We start from the raw sequence: 20,444 nt of genomic DNA on the forward strand, positions 1-20,444 counted from the left end.
TTCTACATTTACAGTCATATTTATTCATAAACAAGTCTTGTGTGTGTGCACTGTGCAGTGTTTCAGTCAGTGCGTTTAGATGATGGTATCAATTCGAATTTTGCTTTAGTCGGACTATGCTATCTTTCGGGGCAACTGGTATTATCCTAACATACATGGCAGTGAATAAATCGAATCATTGGTCGAAAGCATGTCATATCCGATACGATAGGTGGCGCTGTTTTCATTACAACTAGTGGTGATACAGCGGTCCGTGTATTTTGCGGCCAACAGATTTTTGTTTTGAAATGAGAAAACCAAAATCGGAAAACGAGCGGTTTCCCAATTTCCGTTTAGAAATAGGAAAACAAAAAACGAAAAATGACCTATTTTCCATTTTTCCGGGGGGCGAGAGCGGGAGCGGAGGCGGGGGGGCATACAATTCCTGCATTAAAATAATGCATCGTGACAGTTTGGATTATTTGAAAAGTGTAATTTATTATCACACTACCATTTAATTATCACGGCAAACAATTATGCTGAACTGTAAGTAAAGTACAAAAAATGCAAGGCAAACAAATACTTTCGGTTTCCTCTTCTGAGCCATTTGCGGTCACGTGAAAAGTGATCCAAAGATCCGTACCTAAGACCCAGTCAAAGTGAACGAATCATTTCTGTTTAGCTGGCTGCCAGTGCTGAGCCTATGCCGATTTGTTCATCAGACGAACGAGACGTGGCTGTGTCTTTGGATCAAAGTTTCGTTCTTCTGCCAACCGACTCTTCGGCTCAATGATTCGTTCTTCTGCAGGTTATGAGTCTTCAGCAGAAGAACGAATCATCGATCCAAAGACACGGTCAGAACTCCTTTGGATCAATAATTCGTTCTTCTGCCGGATATGTGTCTCCGGCAGAAGAACGAATCATTGATCCGAAGACTCGGTCAGAACTCCTGACCGTGTCTTCGTGTTTACCTTTCGTTTATCTGCCGCATACGGGTCTTTGGATCCGTTTCCCACATGACCTGCATAGGCTCAGTACTAGGAAACAGAAATGATTCGTTCATTTCCCGACCCGGTCTTTGTATGAGTCTTTGGACCCTTTTTCACCTGACCTGCATTCAACGAATCATTTCTGTTTCCTTGGCTGAGCCTATGCAAGTCCTGATGCGCGGCCATGAGAACATGAACGAATCTTTTTTTGAGAAGACTCATTACTCTTGAGTCCTTGTAAGGATTCAGTCATTTTGAACGAATCGTTCACTAATGACACATCACTAATAGTCGAGCATGCGCAAAGACGCATAGTCCAGTTCCTAATCCGATTCACCGTTTACATGCTGCGATGTCCGGATTTTCAACCAAGTCGGATCGAGTTATCCAGGGGTGTTAATCGGATCGTAGTCGGACCGCAATTATTCGAACAAAGGTGTTTAAATGAAAGGGATAATTTGATTTCACTCCGATTAAGTCAGTGCGTTTACATGATGGTATTAATTCGAATCTTGCTTTAGCCGGACTATGCTCTCTTCCGGGGCAACTGCTATTATCCTAATACACATAGCAGTGAATAAACCGAATCATTGGCCGAAAGCATGTCATATCCGATACAATAGGTAGCGCTGTTTTCATTACATGTAGTGGTGATACAGCCATCTCCGCTTGACCTCTTCACTCTTCATAATGGAGAGAACCCTGCTACCTTTGGTGGTTGTCTGGGAGCTAGCGGAGTGCAAACAGGGAACTAGCAGCAGCGCTAGCTGGCTACAGCAGGGAGCTAGCAGAGACACCTACCAAAGGTAGTATTGTCTTATAACCCGACTTTTACGTTTGTTTCTGCCGGCAGTGACAACTTATCGTCTCTTTCGACTTCCGGGTCACGAGAGTGTCCGAATTATCAACCGAGTCGGATCAAATTATCCAGGGATGTTAATCGGATTGGAGTCGGACCGCAATTATTCGAACAAAGGTGTTTACATGAACGGGATCATTCGATTTCAGTCCAATTAAGCCAGTAATTCGAATGCATGTAACCGCACTTAGTGCTGCGGTTTTGCTGGAGTTGGTGGTTGAGGTGGCGTGTGACTTCCCTCACACGCCATCATCATGGTGGTGCCGTGTGGCGAGTAGGTGTCTGCTATTCACACATGGTGGATTGTATGAACGTGCCGCGTATTGAGTAGGTCGGTCTGTGACAGTAATTAAGAAGACATTTTTTTCCCCCAGTGCGCTGAGGGAGGAGGGGCTGCAATCAGCTTGCGTAGGTACCAAATCCATGACCCGCCACGGGTGTCCCCATATACTGTCCATACTGCGGTGGCGTATAATCCACATCACGGGCGAACTAGGGGGAAAAAGTGTCCCTGGAGTTACTATCAGCAACTACAGCGCTATGGCTTGTTTTTGATTCAATATGACTGCAAATGTAAAAAACAAAAACATGATCAGCATTTCACTTACCAGACACACATAAACCTCTATGGGAAAGGGGTCATCAGTAAGTCCTGAGATTGATTCGAGGTGAGACGCTAGCTTCACTGACCAATCACGACGCATGTTTATGACAAATCACACGTCCAGAGTTTCGAGAAGGCTGTTTCCTGTATTTTAACGAGGCTTATCTTACACAGATAAAAAAGTGAAATGTGATTGGATAAAAAACTTTTAAAGAGGACCCAAGCAGCCATACCAGAGGCCTGAAGGAGCAGAGGAACAGATGAAGTAATGGCTGCACAGTGCAACGAGAAAGTAAGCTAATAGGAACATTTTTATACATTACATTATAAAAAATAGACAATGACAGATAGAACAGAACAAAAACGGGAAGACAAGAGCAAACAAAAACAAACAGAATATTTAAGGTAATGAAGAAATAATGAGAAGTAAACAGAAGAGGCTGCGTGGGGCAGAGCAAAGAGCAGGTGCAGAGGTTTATCAGGTCAAAGCAAGTTGGAAGAGGTGTGTTTTGAGGGCTTGCTTGAATGACGGTAGTATGAGAGCCTGACGGATGTGGACAGGGGGGGTGTTCCAAAGGGGGGGGGGGGGTGCGGCAGCTGAGAAGGCCCTGTCGCCCCAGGTCTGCCGCTTGGTCCTGATGATCTTTAGAGTGGTTGTGCCGGCGGACCTGAGGCAACGGGTTGGGGCGTGGAGGGGGAGGAGGTCAGCAAGGTAGGGAGGGGCCACGTTGTTTAGGGCTTTGTAAGTGATGAGTAGCAGTTTGTAGTCTATCCTGTATTTGACAGGGAGCCAGTGGAGGTTGTGAAGGACCGGGATGATGTGATCATAGCGTCGGATGGAGGTGAGCAGTCGGGCGGCAGAGTTTTGGACATATTGAAGTTTATTGAGGATTTTGGTGGGTGAGCCGTAGAGGATGCTGTTGCAGTAGTCAAGTCTGGATTTTATGAGGGCGTGGATGAGAATTTCGGTTGTCGCAGAGGACAGAGAGGGTCGGAGGCGTGCAATGTTCCTGAGGTGAAAGAAGGCAGTTTTGGTGATGTGGTTGGCGTGGTGGAGGAAAGAGAGGGTGGGGTCAAGGATGATGCCGAGGTTGCGGACCTGGGTGGATGGGGTGACAATGGAGCCGTCAATGTTCAGAGCGAAGGTCTTGGTGGAGCGGGTGAGGGTGTTAGGTCTTTAGGTATTTCAGATTTGTTGGTGTTGAGTTTGAAAAAGTTTTGTTACATCCATAATTTTATTTCATTGAGACAAGTGGTGAGAGTGGAGGTGGTGAACCATGAGAGGAGGTGAACCATGAGAGGGCAGTGCCAGTTATGCCAAGGGAGTGCTGAAGACGGGAGAGGAGGATGGAGTGGTTGATAGTAATGCGCTGCTGTTTCGACGGTATATATGCCAGGCCCGTCCAGAGCGCCAGGTCTAATATTAATAATAATTCCACCCAATAAAAATGTTTTTTTTTTTTTTTTTTTAATAATTAGAATTATAATACATGGCGGGCCAGATTAAAACGCCCAACGGGCTGAGTACGGCCCGTGGGCCGTTACTTGCCCACCACTGGTCTAAACCTTTACCCAACCACCGATGGGGTATGTTCTATAATATGATGGTTTCAACCACTACTATTAACTTATGCTTCTATATTGCAGCATATGAGATAGAAAATAAAGATGAGGTAAAATAAACACATCAAACTGAAAGGAAAAATTCAATTCAATACAAGGGAGAGTAAGAGCAGATCTCAAGTTTCAAATATGCGGTTTATAAAAACTGAATACTGCTTTTTCTCATTCAGTAAGCTGACCTGTCAAAGACCATCTGAGATGTCTGAACTGTTCGGTTCAATAGCAAATCTTCATAACACTACCACCATATCAGATAGTGTAAAACATCTTGGAATCAAAATGTTCATTGGTACCATCTTTTGTGTCTGTGCATCAGGGACATCGGTAAATGATAAACTTTCAGGTTGCTGGTGAGAAAACTATTGTATATCCTGAACCTGCAGTGCCGTTAGCATGGCCTGTGTTTCCCTTACAAGTACTATTTATTTCTGTGTCTGAACAGCAACATTTCCTGTCGATGTTACTGTGGATTTCCTGTTAGCAGAACCCTACACCCACTGCACATTTAACTCCAACTAACAGATGCAAAGAATTAATTGCTGCTAGCATAACTGTAGTTTGCTGCTTGTATGAGACATAATTCATGTGAAAAGGACTGTTGACCTGCATACACTTTTACAGAATTGGAAACTACTAGTCTGGTTCAAGGCGACTGAGTGCCTGCATTGGGTCATCAATTGATGTATGTAAAGGAACAAAAAATCATTAATATATTTCAGAAGCCTGATTTTCTGAGTGTTTTGTTGACGTACATTTTGCAGAAGAAGGACTCTTGACAAACATAATCAGGGGAAAAAAGACAGATAAACTGAACACCCTGTTGACCCTACAATTTAGCAGTAGGTCCAGTACAGACCATATAAGGTCAGATTCAGGTTGTTGGCTTGCTGTGGTTGCATAGTTCATAACGTCTGGAGTGAATGATGTGGTGAGGGTGGTAAAGAATGCAATAGCAGATAATAAGTCGGACAAGACCTCCTCCATAAACAACTATCCCCCATAGACAGCACACCCAGCAATTATCAGAAGCAATTCTCTCTATCTGCACTTTGTTCATGAGCTCGTCGCTATCGCTTCATCAGCACCCTGCCCTTGTTTTCCCATCACTTCCCATCCTAACTCCTGCTGCACATTCTTTCGGCATTCAACACAAATCGGCTTTGTTGGCGTCAATGAATCAAGAAAAGATCAGGAATAGCACATATTTTACTACATTTTTAGAAAATGTGCAAAAGAAAATGTGAATGTATGGGTAAACATTATGTAAATATGTAATTGTTCTTACATATTGAGGAAAGTTACAGTCTCCTTATTGCTCCACACATACTGTTTCTAATATTTTTATTTGAATATTTAAATGTTCTTGGTTATAACACCTGAGGAGAATGAAACAATCTCAAGAACGATCAGTAACGAGATGGGAGTGGCAACCAGCAACCAGTTTCATATACTGACTGACTGATGTATCAGTGAGACTTACCAATAAGCATACAGTACAATTATGTAGATATATGTGAATTACATTTAATAAGTATAAGAAAACTGAGTTTTAATTTTAAAAATTGACAAACAGAGCCTGTAGCCGGCGACATATAGGAACATGCAAACAGGGTGGAAAACAAATTTGACCGTAACTCCACGAATATTTACGGATTCGACGTAATTCCAACCAATTCTGATCGCTAAGAAGCCCTAATGGACCACTTTGCAGTCAGAGATGGGCATTTCTGTTGCTTAAATTTGAAATACGTATTTAAGTTACTTTGAGTATTTTGTAATTTGTATTTGATAGGGCCGTTAAAAAAACAAAGTGGAGTCATTTTGTATTTCAAAAATACTCAAAATACTTTTTCCACGAATAATAAAAAAAAGAAACGTATTGTCTGCCAAGGTAAATATTGTATTTGAGTGTGACAGATGTCAACTAGCTTGATGCATAATTTATGGCTGGGTCTGGCTACATAGCCTATTGTATTATATACATGGTGATGTTTATAATGTCAAGCTAGCAATGCTAACATGCTAATGACGCTAGTTTGCTGTGTAGGCAATGAATAGCCAGTGTTTAGCAAGTTAACTTACCAGTCAAGTAGCTAGCTACAGGAAGAGGGAGATTGGGAGCTTGTATGTTCATTATAACCTATCAAGAGACGTCTAAACATCTAATCTTGCACTGTATTACAAGTTATGCTGTATCTTCTCAATGTGAATGTCATAATGCCAAATCAATTACTGGCAGATAATATAGTTCACAGTTAGCTATGACAGTAGATGTCCATTTGTTAAAAATAAAAAATGGTTTGCATAACCACAGTAAATTCTGATTATCTCCTCAACCATGGCCTATTTGAATATTTTAAACGGTAAAAAAACACAGAAAACACTTTTGAGATTAATTCAGATGTGTACATATAGCAGTATATGTGTTACTGGTTTATTGGTTGTCGTAGAACACAGAAAAATAAGAAAAATATTCCCTTTGCTTAGTTACACTGACATTCTGTGACTGTTCTTTAAAAAAAAAAAGTATTTCCTGTACTTTAAAAACAAAATAGATGTATTGTGTGTTGTTACATCTTCTGGCACCAGTATTTTGTATTTTATTTTGATACATTTATTTGAGGGGTATTTTGTATCAAAATACATTTTGATGTATTTTTGCCCATCTCTGTTTGCGGTCCATTATGATAATAGTGATTTGAAGAAGAAAAAAAACGGCATCGTGCATGTCTGTGGGGGAGGGGTGGAGCACAGCAGAGCAGCTGCAGAAAGCAGTGGAGAAATTTTGACTGGCTTTTCACTGCCTTTCACTGGCCTTTTGAGCAGAGTTTTCTTCGGAAATAATATGTTTGGGGTTGTAAACAATTGTATTAGTATAGTTTCTGAGAGTTCAGCCACTTCTGGCCCACCTAAACCCCCACTAAAGACCACTTTCCTATCCCTCAAAACACAAAGAAGGACACTGGGAAAAGAACATTCAGAAGGCTATTTTACCATCTGTCTGTAAAAGCTGCCCGGATGTGTGACTAGTGCAATAATGGGTTATGTCTTCAGCGGGACAGGAACTGCTTCTGGGAGATAAACAAATCTCTAAAATGCCTGGACATATATATATATATATATATATATATATATATATATATATATATATATATATATATATATATATATATATATATATATATATAAAATAACATGGACAATGAATGTTCTATGCAAACAAAACTGTTTGAGGAGATGTAAAATAGGTTAAATTTCATTTCCGTAATCTCAAAAGCTTTTGTCATGTTCGTGTTCAATTGTTTAAAAAAGAAATATGATTAAAAAAAAGTCAAATAAGGTTGTTTTTTTACTTTTTAGTTTTTACAGTGTTTTAAGCCTTTATATCATATAATAATGACAACTACTTGCCAGATTTTGAAAGCAAAACAATTTTACCAAAGGGACATTTTTTGACAAGTAAGACAAAAAGGACCAGGCGGACTGTCATCATTACAGATCTAAAAGGCACCATTTTGACCTTCTCCTGACCTCTAGAATTCGACTTAGAGTCATCTGCATTTGTTTATTTATCCCTCATTCACCCCCCCCCCCCCTCCCTCCCCTTTCTGTTCGTGGTTTCTGGGTGTTTGTTGTTAGTTTCCTGTCACAGAGGAAGTGCCTCACCCTGCCGCCTGGCTCCCCATTGGCCCCAGATGAACAGCGATTTTTGGGGGCAAGAGAGTAAGGAGGGGTCGGGGCAGCACAGGAGGATAGAAAGGGGGAGCGGGAAATGGACCGGGAGACACTGGCACAAGTTGGGGCTGAGGACAGAATCCGGTCGATGAGTGCATAGAAAGCTCCAAACATAGATGAATGTGAGTTAGAGAGAGCAGTCACTTCACTGCAAAGAGGAAATGGCTTTGTGTTGGAGGAGGTATGTATGAAAACAACAACGCAACAGAGAACTAAACTAACTTTTTACTCAAGGAAAAACTCATTTCTTTTCCTTTTTTTTTTTATTTACCTGATGTTTAACGTTAATTCTTCATTAATTAAGAAACAAACATGTTAACTAGTCATTTTGCTTATTACTGAGTTCCAAATATTTTGAAAGTAACTTGTAATTTTCTAGAATTTAGTGTAATTTGTTTTCACTGTAATGTATGTATACATATTTATCGTATTCTGCTATATTTGAAGCACTGCCACTATTTTGTTTTACTAGTTTTAACGAACCATATGATTTAAGGATTGAGGAACAGATTTGATGATTTGTTTTGGTGTAAATCTTATACTTCTCATGTACTGCTGGTCCTCTTTCTCTTGGTCTGGTCACTCCCAATCCTTGTACCAGTGTCTATGACAGTGACGCTGGACAGGTTTGGGGGGGGCTGTGCTAAGGACTACAGGTGCTGTGTGAACCATTATCTGCTGATGTGTCTTTGTAATAACTTGTGTGCATTTCGAAATACTATTCAGAAATGTATAATTTCAGTTCGTGCTCTTTGAATGTTTGTACAAACATTAACCGTATTAATAAAGTTGAAGGATGGCGTGAAGGATGATGGATGTCGCGCTCCCTCTACGTCTTACTATCACCATAATATGGTGGGAAAAGTAAATTGAACTATTACCATTAATGTAGAGAAAATATCCGGAATGCAATCAATAAATTTATAAAACAAAACTTCCCTCCTTGTTTTTTATTGGAGAGTTTCACATCAAACACTCAGCTAATCTGCTAAATGAGGACTCTATGGGTGTGGGTGATCGGCAAAAGTAAATTGATCCACATGTTCTTGAGTGTAGTCTAATTATGACACATTTTATACCACTTGTTTCTGCAAATAGTTTAGAACACGTGATGTAATGAACAGATAAGACATACACTTTTAAATGCACCTGATTTCCCATTTGTAACAACTGCAGTCATAATTATGTGAAATTCTGTCAAAACGGTGGAAAGTGAAATATTGTTAGCTTTGCAATATTTATGTTATGTATTGTCTAAAACATTTGCGTTTAAAACATACACTTGATGTGTTACTTAGTTTACATTATAATATGCTGTAACCCTGTTACATTATTAATTCTGTATACATGACATCTATTGCTGTCCCTCCGGTTTCTTCCCTTTTTTCCCTGTAAAAGGGTTTTTACTATCTTTATTTGGGGGAGTTTTTCCTGATCCAATGTGAAGTCCCGGAACAGGGATTTTATATGTGTACAGTTTGTACAGATTGTAAAGCAAAAGCTGTGATTTGGGGCTGTACAAAATAAACTGAATTGAATTAAATTGGATTATGTTGTGAAAAGAACCTCCATAAAGAGTCCCCACTCTCTCATACTCCTGTACCCACATGAGCAAGTGCACTTTGATTTATTTTTCTCCACGCTTCATTTGTCTTTTTTTATTTAGCGTGGGCATATGACATTGTTTCTTGATTGGTAATTTTGTGATCTAATAATCTGACTGTAAATCTTTATAATAAAAAAATACACTAAAGGGCAACTGGCAGCAGGCCGCTAATACATAATACTCTGAAATGGTTCAAGATAAACGTTCTGTATATGTAATAAAGGCAAATTTTTTAGACACATGTACAGTATAAAGCAGTGCTACACCAGGTTATGTTTTACAGATATCACTCTTTGCGAAAAGTGTGCAAGTGCCACTTCACAGACGTGCACTTTGTTTAGCTAAGGTGGTTAATGTTACCTGAGAATGGCAGAACACAGAAAAGCCTGGAGGATCATCTAGTGGAGATTTATTTCCACTACAACTGGATCAGCCGATCCCAATGAAGTCCATTCACTATAGCCACAATGTGTAAATTGCATGTTAGTTTTTTTTTTACACTGATTTTGTTCATCATATTCAGAGCATAGCGTTTTATTAATTTATAATAATAATATGTTATTGTTATTCTTCTCAGAATGGTCCTACTCTCTTAACACTACACTAACTCATGAATCATATGTTCGGTTAGGTATCAGTGTGACGCCCCGCCCCGTGCTCAGGAACGTGGAGCTACGCACACAGACTGGACACACGACAGCGGCAGTCTGGTCAAAACTTTTGTTCATCATATTCAGAGCATAGCGTTTTATTAATTTATAATAATAATATGTTATTGTTCTTCTTCTCAGAATGGTCCTACTCTCTTAACACTACACTAACTCATGAATCATATGTTCGGTTAGGTATCAGTGTGACGCCCCGCCCCGTGCTCAGGAACGTGGAGCTACGCACACAGACTGGACACAAGACAGCGGCAGTCTGGTCAAAACTCGCCGAAACACACAAACAGAGGTACGAAGAAGTCTCAGTTGAGTTGAGCTCCGTCTGTCTTTTATTGGACCAGCTCATTAAAATCGCGTAAAAGTGTTTGTGAACTTTAACTCTTTCCGTGAAGGTTGAAGTGCGTTTTCTTCCCGCAGAAATCCCTCCGGAGATTCATTGTAGCCGTCGTCTGGTTTGGTTTATTAGTTAGTGCTGTGTAAGATACTGTTTACATGAGTTATGAAAGGCAACTATATAAAAGATAGTTATATTAAAGAAAACGCAGTCATGTTTGTATTTCCTGGTGGTTGTGGCGGGTTCTCGCCGACCGGTTCCCGTACCGGTCCCGTAACCTCTTCCTCCTTCTTCTTGGCCGGTTGGATGTGTCCCTTTTATTATGACGCATAATTACGATTTTGACAAGTGTTTCCTGTCTTAATATACTCATTATTACCTTCCCTTTGTATTTCCTGCCCACTCCATTTTGAACTGAATGTGACTATGTCATCTCCTTATCATCTGATCCCAGTGCTGCCTGCTGCCACTCTTTTTGTGGTTCTCTTCCACATAAGCCCTGTTTTCTTTTTTAATAGTTTGTTTGTCAGGTTTACCCTCTCCCTCCTTACCCGGAATTATATGCAGGAAAGCAAATTGAATGTGATACCCGTGCAATGTGTTGGCACTCTTTAATGAACTGGATGCACCTGAGATAAGTGTACAGAGCAGATATTGATTTAAAAAGCAAAAATTCTTTTCATACATAATTTTTCTGACTCACACCACACTTGCAGAAATGCACAGGGCTTTGTGGTTAAAGTTGAGAAATGATTGGTATGGTTTAAGTAACAAAACTTCTTAGTTAAGGTTAGAAAAAGATCATAGTTTGGGTTCAAATAGTAACGTACCAATGCAACATAACAATTGAACTATCGTAACAACGCAACTTCCTTAAATACATAACAACAACAGGACTTAAGTAACACTGGAACAAAACATCACGAGCAAGCTCAGATTTGTTAGAGCAGTCTGATAATAAGGAATTGCAGTATTCTAGTCGAGAAGTAACAAATGTGTGAACCGGTTTTTATGCATGGCTCTGAGAGAAGATGTGCCTGATTTTGGAAGTGTAACGTAGGTAAAAAAGGCAGTCCTACAGATTTGTTTTTACGTGGGAGTTAAAGGACAAATCCTGAACAAAGATAACTCTGAGAGTGCTGGAAGTCAGAGCAATCCCATCAGGAGAAACCAGCAGTAGATCATTGATGTCCTCGGTGTTCTGGGCCCATTAAAATAACTTCAGTTTGTTCTGAGTTTAACATGAGGAGGTTGCAGGACATGCTTGGAGTTTAGCAAACTGGTTGGTTCCGTCTGGCTTGATCGATAGATATAATAGAGTATCATTTGCATAACAATGAAGGTTTAGCAAGTGTTTTCTGATAATATTGCCGAAAGGAAGCATATGTAAGGTGAATAAAATTGGTCCAAGTAAAGAACCTTGTGGAACTCCATGATTAACAATGTTGTTCATTGTTCACATATACAAATTGACATTGATCTGATGAATAGGATTTAAACTCTCTCTCTCTCTCTCTCTCTCTCTCTCTCTCCCTCTCTCTCTCTCTCTCTCTCTCTCTCTCTCTCTCTCTCTCTCTCTCTCTCTCTCTCTCTCTCTCTCTCTCTGTGTGTGTGTGTCTGCATGTGCGTGAGTGTGCATGTGTGTGAGTTTGTGTGCATGTCTGTGTGTGTGTTTGCATGTCTGTGAGTGTGTGTATGTGTCTGTGCAGGTGTGTGAGTTTGTGTGTCTGCATGTGTGCACATCTGTGAGTGTAGAGAACAATGTTCTGACCAATCCTGTTAAGTTTTCTGATTTGTATTTGTTTTTTATAAATTCTTTATTGTTAACATTTGTTGCTCGATTTGTACTGTTATTTCTGTTTTTGTAATAAAAGGTTGCAAATTAATGCTTTAAAATTATAAAAAAAATTTATCCGATGAATCGAAAAAATAATCGACCGATTAATCGATTATTAAAATAATCGTTAGTTGCAGCCCTAGTGCAGTCCGTAAGTTATCCATTGATGCATTGAGTGCTTACTTCTGGAATAGCATCTCTTGTTCTCTAAGTTCTGTGTGTGTAGGTCTGTGAGTATGTGTGTGTTTGTGAGTGTGCGCGTATGTCTGAGTGTGTATGTCTGTGAGTGTGTGTGTCTGTGAGTCTGCATGTATGTGTACGTGTGTGTGTGTGTGTGTGTCTGTACATGTGTGTGAGTGTATGTCTGTGAGTGTCTGTGTCTGCATGTGTGTGAGTGTGCATGTCTGTGAGTGTGCGTGTCTGTGAGTACAAGTTCTGACAAATCCTGTTAAGTTTTCTGATTTGTATTTCTTTATTTTTTATAAATTCTTTATTGTTAAGATTTGTTGCATTGTGAATTTGCACTGTTAGTTCTGTTTTTGTAATAAAAGGTTGCAAATTAATGCTTTAAAATTATTTTTTTATCCGATTAATCAAAAAAATAATCGACCGATTAATCGATTATTAAAATAATCGTTAGTTGCAGCCCTACTCTGGAGTGGTATGTCATGGAGAAGGTCGTTAGATGCCTGAAGTCTGGATTTGAGAAGGTTTCCATTGGAAGAGAGCTCCTGGTTTAGGCTCTCCTATATATTTTCTAACTCATTAGTTTTTACTCCTTTTTTTTCAAAACACATCTGTAGTTGAGCAAAGAACAAGCTGGTTTCTCTAATAAGAAACAATTGTATCATTTCTTGTTTCTCAGCTCGCAGATGGTTCAAAGCTACAACACAGTCAATACTTTAAAAAAAAGGCTTCAATCATATTTTGGTCTTTTCACATTTGTGTCTGAAAAGAACATTAAAATCTGAAATAATCCATAAACTATGAAATCTAAAACTAAGCCCTAAGTTTCTTAAAGTGTTCTTGGTGATTTTATTTACTGGATGGGTGGTATCACTAACACACACTTTTAAGAATGTCGACAATTGAAAGGGAATGTTGACGAACTAGATTGTCCAGGTGTGTTTGTTTGTCTTTGTTTTACTTTCACTTTTTCGTGGACAGAATGTTTCATGAAGCTTGATTGGAGAAAAACCGAAGAAGAGGTGCAGAGAAATGTTGGTGGTGAAAAAGGAAAGATGTTAATAAAGAAGTTGGCGGCTTAGCTGACGAACAATCATGTTATTATTTTATAAGTACGACACAGTATAGGTGCAAAAAGAATTCTCGGTTACACCAGTAAAAGAATCACATGTAATTTAAACCATAAATATTTTTATATTCATTTCAAACTTTTCAAAATTTGAAAAATAAAAACATTTTATTTATTTATGAATGACCTTGCGGCCCACCAGCAGTACGGCCCACACTTTGGGAATCGCTGCTTTTAGGGCATCTACCAGAACCATAGATACCTTGTTTTTTCTAGTTTTTTGTCTGCTAAATGAAAACCCCACAGTCTACTACGAGTCAAGCCGGTCCTATCTCAGGGTGATGGGAGACAGTGACACCCGACGCGTGTTTTTTATGTCATGTCTACTCCGTATCTTAAACCTTTAGTCCAGTCTACAGCGTATTTTCAACCCACTTCACAAAGACAGGATTTTTAAATGTTAGAGCTTTTTGGTGATTTTAGGATATTCTGCCTTAATTTGAATTCAGAACACATTGAATTATATTTTTAAGTTTCATCTTTGGGGTAAAGAGCCTAAGACGCACAGACGGGTATATCCGGTAATTTTTCAAAATAAAACATCTTTCTGAACTTGATTTTTTTTCCCAAAGATATATTTCATTCATTCTTTCTGTGCGACCCACAGACCTGTACTGAGCCGTGGCCCGGCAGTTGGGGGCCGCTGACATAGAACACAAAACATTACTTGTTTTTTTCAAAACTATTGCTAGAACACACCCATATTCTGTATTTTGAGGATTTAAATAACTAGATAATAAAAGTGCATTTTGTTTCACCTTGTGTTAGTGATGTCAGAGTCTGCAGGCCGCTCTTCCTCTGTCTCCTCTGTCTCTTCCATCTCACTGGTGGAGATCAAGGCTGAGACTCACCTAGTGATCAAAGCTTTCCTCCATCGAGCCCTCTCCACCCCCCTAACAGAGAGGCCCGGCACAGTTGGAGGGGCCTACAAAGAGCACAACAAGTACAGGTAATCTTTGTTTGTGTGTCACTGTTCTCAACAAAACACTCATCTCATTTGACCTCAGACACTAGTCTAAAATTATCAAAATTAAGCAACATGTATATTGTATTACCTCCTACATTATGTGAACATATATGTTTTCGATTTGTTTGGCGGGCTGCACGGTGGTGTAGTGACTAGCACTGACGCCTCACAGCAAGAGGGTCTGTGGTTCGGATCCCGGGCGGGGTTCGGATACTGGTCTGGCAGGTCCTTCTGTGTGGAGTTTGCATGTTCTCCCCGTGGCAGCGTGGGTTCTCTCCGGGTTCTCCGGCTTCCTCCCACAGTCCAAAGACATGCTGCATAGGTTAATTGGACTCTAAATTGCCCGTAGGTGTGAATGTGAGCGTGAATGGTTGTCTGTCTATATGTCTGCCCTGTGACGCACTGGCGACTTGTCCAGGGTGTACCCTGCCTTCGCCCCTTGACAGCTGGGATCGGCTCCAGCGCCCCGCGACCCTAATGAGGATAAGCGGTTAAGATAATGGATGGATGGATGGATTTGTTTGGCAGTTTCACACCAAGTGCTGAGAGCTGGAGGTGTCGACACTGTTTACACTAAACTAAATAGTCTTGTATGCTGTGTACATTAAACATAATAGTATTGTATGCTGTGGAAATTAAATGTAATAGTCTTGTATGTTGTGTACATTAAACCTAACATTCTTGTTTCCAGTGCAATATAATCTTAACTGACTATGACTTGTTTCAAGAGTTTATCGTCAATCAAATTGAATACTTCAATGACTGGAGAAGTCTTTTTAGCAAAAAAAGTAACAGTAAATCAGAACCTGACATCCATTAAGATGCATCGTGGTTCATTTTGTAGCACCCTGTATGAAAACTATCTTCTACCAGCCCTGTTTACCAGAATCTCAACCTTTTTATGCTAGCTTAAAGCCACAAGCAAAGGATGGCTGGGATTCTCAAGCCGAAGATGTAAATTCAGCAGATAAGAAGCAGACTGGATTCAAGGACTTGATCAAGCAGCTGCCCCATCAGAACAACATACGTCGTTCTCCCCAAGACCCTAAAGGCTCATTGGACAGAGACAGTAAGACAAGAGTGTCACACCTCAGAGATCAAACAGAAGTAAGGAATTGTTCCTTTTACTAGGCACTATACCACTAAATAGTAACATTGACCTTGTTTAGGTGAGACTGAAGACCTCAACTCAAACTTGGGCCATCTGTCTGTCCAACTTGTCTCTAAAGACAGATTTTTGTCAACAACTGACCAGGTGTCCTTGTTTTTTTGGTATACCAATAGTTTTATTAAAACCCATACTTTGCACTTTTTGCATGCATTTTTACTTCTATACAAAGCGGTGGCATTCTCATCAAGGTTTATTTAAACATGTTACCGTGATATTTGCAACTGGATACATATTTTACACTCTTGAACATTTCAAACTATTCTCACAAGTCACAAATCTCTCTATCAGTATTTTATTCATATCTCATTGACCTTATGTAGTCCATTTAATAGATGGACTTGCATCTTATACTTGCAGTATATTTCTTATATGACTTCAGTGTGATATTAAATGTCTTTTCCAATAACTGGGATTAGTTTTACCATTTGTAGGCAAAATATTCGTACCAGACCGACATCAGAATCACCAGTGTTGATATTGAGTAGAATAACCTGTTTCCACAGGATGGTGTCACACTACCCTCCTCTACATCGGAAGAAGATGATAGCGAGAAGAAACAGCATAAGAAGGCAAAGCACAAGAAGTTAAGAAAAAAGCTCTCTAGGTTCTTCAGGGGAAGGTTAGAGAAACAGGAGCAAGAGGGACGTGACACTCCTCAGAGGCCTTCTTCATTGCCAATCAACAAAGACGTAGAGCCCACCCCAGCCATCATCTCTCCGAGTAAGCTCCTTCTTTACAATACACCAAGCAGATTCAACTTGAGCTATAGTTAATTTATTTGCTGCTAAGCCTAAATGAAAATGTAAATGTTTTTTGAATCCACACTATAATTAGGTGTACCTCCAAACCTGTCTATTAATGTATGTATGAAGCTGACCCTAACAGACCCACAGCATGGTTATTGGTGTGGATATAGCAGAGAGGAGTAGTACATGTTCACTGTTTAATGTAGACTTAAAATGGTTGCTGTAGACCACCCTCCTGAGTTCTACAATGAAGTAGCAGAGAAGCTGGAGAAGATTGCCCAGAGGTCTACCAGTACAAAGAAACTGAGTCCCACAGCCCAGCCTTCACCAGGTAGACACACACACATGGGCACACGCTCTTGCATACCCACACAAACATAAAGAATTGTTGTGTTTTTTCAACCAAATCAGGAAAGTCCTAGTTGTCATCAGTGGCGGACTGGCCATAAGGGATACCGGGGAAATTCCTGGTGGGCCGATGAGTTGGGGCCAGCCCACCTCCATCACCAGCCGGATGTTTCTTGCAGGTTTTCAGAGCTTTCTGGCAATTTAAGGACATTCTGCTTTGATTTTAATCCAGAACACCGGCATTCCGGCAGACTTGAAACATACATTTAAGTTTAATTTTTGGGGTAACGTTCTCACATAGCATCTTCACATGTGTCAAGAGTAAAAGGCTCAGACGCACAGACGGATGTATCCGGTCCGTTTTCAAAATAAAACCAGCCTTGATTTTTTTTTTCTTCTTTTTTTTCATTCTTCCTGTGCGGCCCGATGCCAAGGGGATGTTGCATCACAAGCTCGCAGACGAAGCCATTTTTTAGTGTGATTCAATAACATGGCACCAACATCTAAATCCTTAAAAGGAGTATACTAATATTGTTTTTTATTCCCATGTTACTATAATGCACTTAGGCTGCAGAGTTAGTTCAGGTTCTGTTACTTAACTTATTGTTTTGTTATGCACCTTCAACGCCACACACACCTCGTTGTCAGTGCAGAGCCTGTGTTCACTTATTTTACTGATACAGACCAAAATTAAAAGACTCCATAAATCAAAGGGATGGGAACAGATAAAGGACAAGATGAGGAGACTGAGGGAATATAAGAAGAAGGTGATGGAGGTGAGAGAGGAAGGGTAGGTACTGCCCAGCATATAACATTAGCAGTGTCACTGTACTGTTCAAAACCTCACCAGATCCAATTCAAACTACACCATTAGTCTACCACAGAGGTCTGTAGCATGCTCTTTTGTTTTAACAGTGGAACCTAAAGGCTTGATTAAACTGTAACACAAACATCCAGCAGTGTAATAGTATAGTAATATTGTACAACACACATTTTGCTTTCGTCTATGTAATGTTTGAGACACATTTATATAATTCAAATCCAAAAGGATGTATGCATAAACTTCCTAGTACAGTACATTTTTATGATTGATAATAGCAGAGCATGGATGTTGGCTATAGTCCGTCTAAGAATGAGATATGAGGTATAGTAAGCCAATATATTTGTTGTTGGTTATCCATCTCAAATGCTTATATTTTGATATAAATATATCAAATATATTTATATCAAAATAGTTATGTTATGTTATATATATATATATATATATATATATATATATATATATATATATATATATATATATATATATATATATATATATATATTAAACACTGTAATGGTGTGTAGTGTCAGTTGCAAGCCACAATACTGCATTTGATTGGACCGCTCAAAAAATGGGCAGGGATAGGGTTTAGCTTCACACACACCTTCCTCACCTGTTGTTAGATCAGGAGGACGAGGGAGAGGTGAAAGGAAAGCTCTGCTCTGCACTACATGCAGCCAAGCAGAGCCCAAGCTCTCTGCACCCTGATTGGATTATTTTTAGCGCCTGAGTGCAGGCTAAGTCATCCAACATTAGAAACTGTTACAGAAGTTAAAGACTGTCTGATTTTCTACTACCCCTTCATAGCTCAGACAGCAATCACCACAGCATCGAGGTTTGAAGGACTTTATTGGAAAATTTCAGTGTACATACAGATTAAAAAAAAATAAAGATATAAATGAGGTCACTAAATAAACGCATAATACGCAACAACATCACCAAAGACATTATTTTTTTAGCATGTATTTTTATGAGGTGTATGTATTTGTTTGTTATGGGACGTGTGCAATACTGCAATTGTTGTTTGGCTGGGGATATATTGTGTGTTTTTATGTAACTTACGGCATTTGTGACGCACCGCAGAGAGTCCAAGACAAATTTCCCGAGTGGGACAATAAAGTTTATTGTATTGTATTGTATTTAAACATTTAGTGTAAAACATGTTGGAAAAAACATCCTCTTCAAAATAACTACATATATGTATGTTTTTAGAGAGATTATGCATTGGCAATAACAACACAGTGTATGGATGTGGATAAACATGTGTTCCTTGCACTTTTGTAAAGCTTAGTTTATAGTGAATTACATACCAGTAAGGGGCAGTGTTTCCATCTAAATAACTCCTATGGCCAGAATACTCTCATTGATCTATTATCCAAACCAGACTACCAGGTTTGTATTTTGTCTTCTAAATGGTCCCTGTAGCCGCAGGCTGATTTCTGAGTGTTTTTTCTTTTTTTTTATTTTCTGAACTAGTCTATGGTCCAAATGCTAGTTCAGATTTTAAAAATATACAAACTGAGAGTCTCAGGAACTACTTTGCCTGTAAAGGTGTTGTATCTTTTCTTTTAGCAGTGTGTGATAAAGAGACAGTGGTGCAACAGCTTGCTGAGGTGCTGTCTTTGGAGGGAGATTCTATCAACGTTAAGGTAGGATGTGGTTTGTCATAAAGTGTTTAAAGCTGCATTATTATCCACTTTTAAAATATTGGCAGCCCTTTGTGTTAAGATTAGTCTTTACATTTAGAGGATTTTGTACCCATTAATTCTGTGAAGTAACATCGGTAAACTTGTGGACATAGTTGGGTTTTGTTGCTCAGGAGTTATACTTTGCCAGCGAGCATGATGAAATAAACGTGCCTAATATTCGATAGAAACAACAACAAGCCATGAAGATCGAGGACTATACGACTGAGTTTCCTCGCATGCATGTCCATCTGCTCGCATGTGTAAACTGTGCAACTGTGGGTCAGTGGTGAGCAAGGTCATCCTTCAATCAGAGGACACTTAAGCCCAAATTGCTCCTGTAGCTGTACCTACGGTGTATGAATATGTAAGAATATTACTTAGTTCTGATAGCGCCATACAGGTACAGATTCATGTATCATAAACTGGCACTCCTTGATGCTCTTTTGACAGATCGAGTCGGACCCCTTCCTACGCTCCAGCTTGGCCAGACTTTCCTATGCATCGTTTTCAAAACTTCTAGACACTTTCAGCAGCAGCCTGGTATCCGGAACACCTGCCCAGCTGCCAACGGCTAGTCCAACGCTGCGCCGCATGGCTGTCACTATGGAGGTGTCACGGCGCATAGTTACAGCCACAGGAGCCCAGCGCATGCAAGGCTATGCCGAGTGCTATATGGAGAGCTTTGCCCCCTGGGTCAAGAGCCATGGAGGATGGGTGAGTGATCTTTTTTTCCTTCTTTCTTTACTTCCAACTTATCTCATGAAGAGTCTAGTCTTCACTTAAGGTCCAAGTATCAAATAATTGCCCAAACCTGCATGAAAAATACTCAGGGTGGGATGTTTAAAGTCTAAAACTGCACAGCCTGGCCTTACAAGATTATAAAAGCCTATTTTGCATTTTTATAACACAGTTCAACCATATATACATAGGACCATAAATATGCCTCGAAGACTCGAAAGTGACTCGAGAGAGCTCGCCAAGTAATGGAAATATTATATATATATATATATATATATATATATATATATATATATATATATATATATATATATATATATATTGTTGTTAGAGTAGCACCCAATAATATTAATAATAATAATATATATACATATATGTACATATATATGTACATATATATATATATGTACATATATA

General features: G+C 39.5%; 1 protein-coding gene across 1 annotated transcript in view; it reads left to right on the plus strand.

Annotated features, from left to right (window-relative positions):
* The first annotated feature begins 10,198 nt into the window (after nucleotides 1–10,198).
* Nucleotides 10,199–20,444, plus strand: part of bcl2l12 (BCL2 like 12) — a 33,543-nt gene continuing 23,297 nt past the window's right edge. The window contains exons 1-7 of the mRNA XM_068579307.1: nucleotides 10,199–10,349; nucleotides 14,315–14,495; nucleotides 15,422–15,620; nucleotides 16,188–16,404; nucleotides 16,657–16,761; nucleotides 19,174–19,250; nucleotides 19,740–20,003. Of these exons, the coding sequence (XP_068435408.1) occupies nucleotides 14,317–14,495; nucleotides 15,422–15,620; nucleotides 16,188–16,404; nucleotides 16,657–16,761; nucleotides 19,174–19,250; nucleotides 19,740–20,003 (1,041 nt within the window). The 5' untranslated portion in view covers nucleotides 10,199–10,349; nucleotides 14,315–14,316. The remainder of the gene's footprint in view (nucleotides 10,350–14,314; nucleotides 14,496–15,421; nucleotides 15,621–16,187; nucleotides 16,405–16,656; nucleotides 16,762–19,173; nucleotides 19,251–19,739; nucleotides 20,004–20,444) is intronic.

This window comes from Clinocottus analis, unplaced genomic scaffold (assembly GCF_023055335.1).
Source record: "Clinocottus analis isolate CAN_PGR_092001 unplaced genomic scaffold, fCliAna1.0.p SCAF_16, whole genome shotgun sequence".
Lineage (NCBI taxonomy): Eukaryota > Metazoa > Chordata > Actinopteri > Perciformes > Cottidae > Clinocottus > Clinocottus analis.